The following is a 2,360-nucleotide window of genomic DNA, read 5'->3' as shown; positions in this document are numbered from 1 at the left end:
GGTAGTGGACCGGCTTTCGGTCCCACCAGTGGCAAGCTATCATGGTCGGTATAGCAGTGGAGCGATTTGTCTCCTTGGTGATGGTAACCCACAGTGATTTTGGTAGGAAGTAAAATAGAAGCAGCAAGGGAGAATCCGCAATGTCCTGTAGCTCCCTGATCGGTACGGCGACGTCCGTAGACAGGCGAGGGTACCCTCCACTGTCAGCTTCGAAGATGGACGAAGGAGGACTCCATTCAAAGCTCCGGAGTGCGGCCTTGTCGATCGACTCCAGTGTTAATTTGCCACCTAACGCCTCGACAAATGCGTCGTCCATCAGAGCAACGTCTTCATCGTCCTCAAGTGTGTCGTCGGGGTACTCACGCCTTACGATGATATCGTCGCCACTATTGTCGCTGCTGTCGCTGCCACTAGAATCGACGGCCTCGTATTCATCCGAAAGATCTCCATCGCCCATAACATTCACGTCGGTTACCGGCAGTGCCACACGGCAGTCATCCTCCACAGTCTCACCTCCACACACACTTGCGCCTTCCTCCTCCACACTGGCGCAACCATCATCGTTGTCGTCCGAATTGCTCGACTCGGCGCCTGCCAGGAGCCGCTGGAACGCCCCCACGACCATCTCTCGATCCGACTGCTCCAACTGATCCTCCGCTTCCGACTGGGGGTCACTGTCCGTGCCAAACATCGCCGATAAGGTGTTTGCCGACAGCGCGATGGATGTGTCTATCTGTGACGCCGTCACTGTAACGTCCACCGGCACGACCTCATCACTGCCCACCTCCCTCTCACTGTCGCCACTCTCTTCAGCAATAAGCCCATCTCGATTGCATAAGCCACCACAGCATCCTCCCCTAGACAAGTGATATAAATTAGACAAATGAAGCACATAACCATATACGAGCTTCGCACGAGTGAGCGACTTCCCGTCCGGCGACGTGTACGTCCACTCCTTCGCAAGTCCACCGGAAGGTCTCTTCGACGTCCATCCCACTGCACGTAGCTGCCGCCAGAGATGCTTGAAGTCGATGGCACGCACGTCCATCGTGCTGGCAACTGCTGATTGCTTCGTCCGCGTACTTGATCGAACTCTCGCCATAGTGGCAAGTTCTTGAATGAGACACCAGTGGCTCGAGTCGGCGCTCTCGGCCACTCATCATTCTGTTCGGTGCAGCACATCTACCCTTCCCCCACCCTTTCTTTTACATTTGCCGAATCGACCTCTTTCAGCTTATATAATTTGCCTTCAAACTTTGACTTGGTTAAAGTATCGTGTCCTCTTTTTTCGAGCCATTTTCTGTTTGAAGGCTCGAATTACGTCGTAAGTTACGACTTTCGCCCTACTCAAAGTCGTAACTTACGACGTTGGTAACAGAGGGGTTAACATACGAGCTAAGCCCGCCTCTGGTGCAGGTTCGTTCTTCTCCACAAAGGGGATCATACGCTGTAATTTCCGAAAATTACGTGCATACTCACGCACGGTCACCGTGCGGGTCTAATTCAGCTGCATCAGCTCGTCGATGATTAAGGCCCGAGTTCCAGGTGGGTAGTGGACGCTAGTCGACCGACGCAAGGCTGTGACTCACAGCCTTTCACAGTGTGAGAGCAACATTGTTGTCCGTCAATTGCTCTTCAGCAACGATCTCGTTGAACATTAGCAAGTCGTCATCTCGTAGTAGCATCTGGATATCTTCAACAAATCCCGGTTGATCTTCTTCGCTGTGGCCGTACCCCATAAACACAAAGTACACTGACAGCAGCAATAACCAGTCCAGCGATCCTTTCAGTCACCGTCGCGAAACACGGGGACTTGTTTCCTCACTACGCTGCCGTTGCTCTTAACTTTCTCGAACACCACTTGCTCGGGCATCTTGGCGTGTCTGTAGAGGGCTGAAGGGTTCAGTAGCTTTACGCTACGTTTTGCTTGGTAAAATGAAAACTGAGTAGATTTGGTCGACGAGCCTGAATCTCGGAGTTAATGTGAGCACTATCCCGTACTCACCACTTTGATCGCCATCGTGAACGTCGTTTAGAGTATCGTCCTTCTTGTCAAGTAGCTCTGAGCTCATGTTATGATCTTCACTGTCTTCTTCCTATCTGTAGCAAGATTCAATACAGCAACCGTTGTTAGTTTCTGATATCAGCAAATAAATCATCATAACATGCAACTTAGCAAAACGGTTTAGAATTCACCTCCGATGCAGCGTAAGATGCAGCATACCAGGTTCGTAGTCGCTAGCGTAATCGGCAGATTCCTCGCATTCGTCGTGCAGCAGTGCTTCGTAGCAATTGGGCCATATAATTGGCTAGGGGCCTTCAGTCTATTACAGTTGCCGACGCAGTAGAACAGCATACGA

At 51.4% G+C, this 2,360-nt stretch overlaps 1 protein-coding gene across 1 annotated transcript; it reads right to left on the bottom strand.

Moving 5' to 3' along the window:
• Window positions 1-1,595: 1,595 nt before the first annotated feature.
• Window positions 1,596-2,096, bottom strand: PITG_22359 (uncharacterized protein; the record flags this gene model as incomplete). Its single annotated transcript, XM_002909812.1, has 3 exons — window positions 1,596-1,753; window positions 1,795-1,883; window positions 2,002-2,096. Coding segments are annotated over 3 exons (342 nt in total), but the record flags the coding sequence as incomplete, so codon positions are not given.
• Between the last annotated feature and the right edge of the window lie 264 nt (window positions 2,097-2,360).

The sequence above is a fragment of the Phytophthora infestans genome, genomic scaffold (genome assembly GCF_000142945.1).
Source record: "Phytophthora infestans T30-4 supercont1.2561 genomic scaffold, whole genome shotgun sequence".
NCBI lineage: Eukaryota > Oomycota > Peronosporomycetes > Peronosporales > Peronosporaceae > Phytophthora > Phytophthora infestans.
The sequence above is the reverse complement of the archived record's forward strand: the minus strand, read 5'-3'. Positions and strand labels throughout refer to the sequence as shown.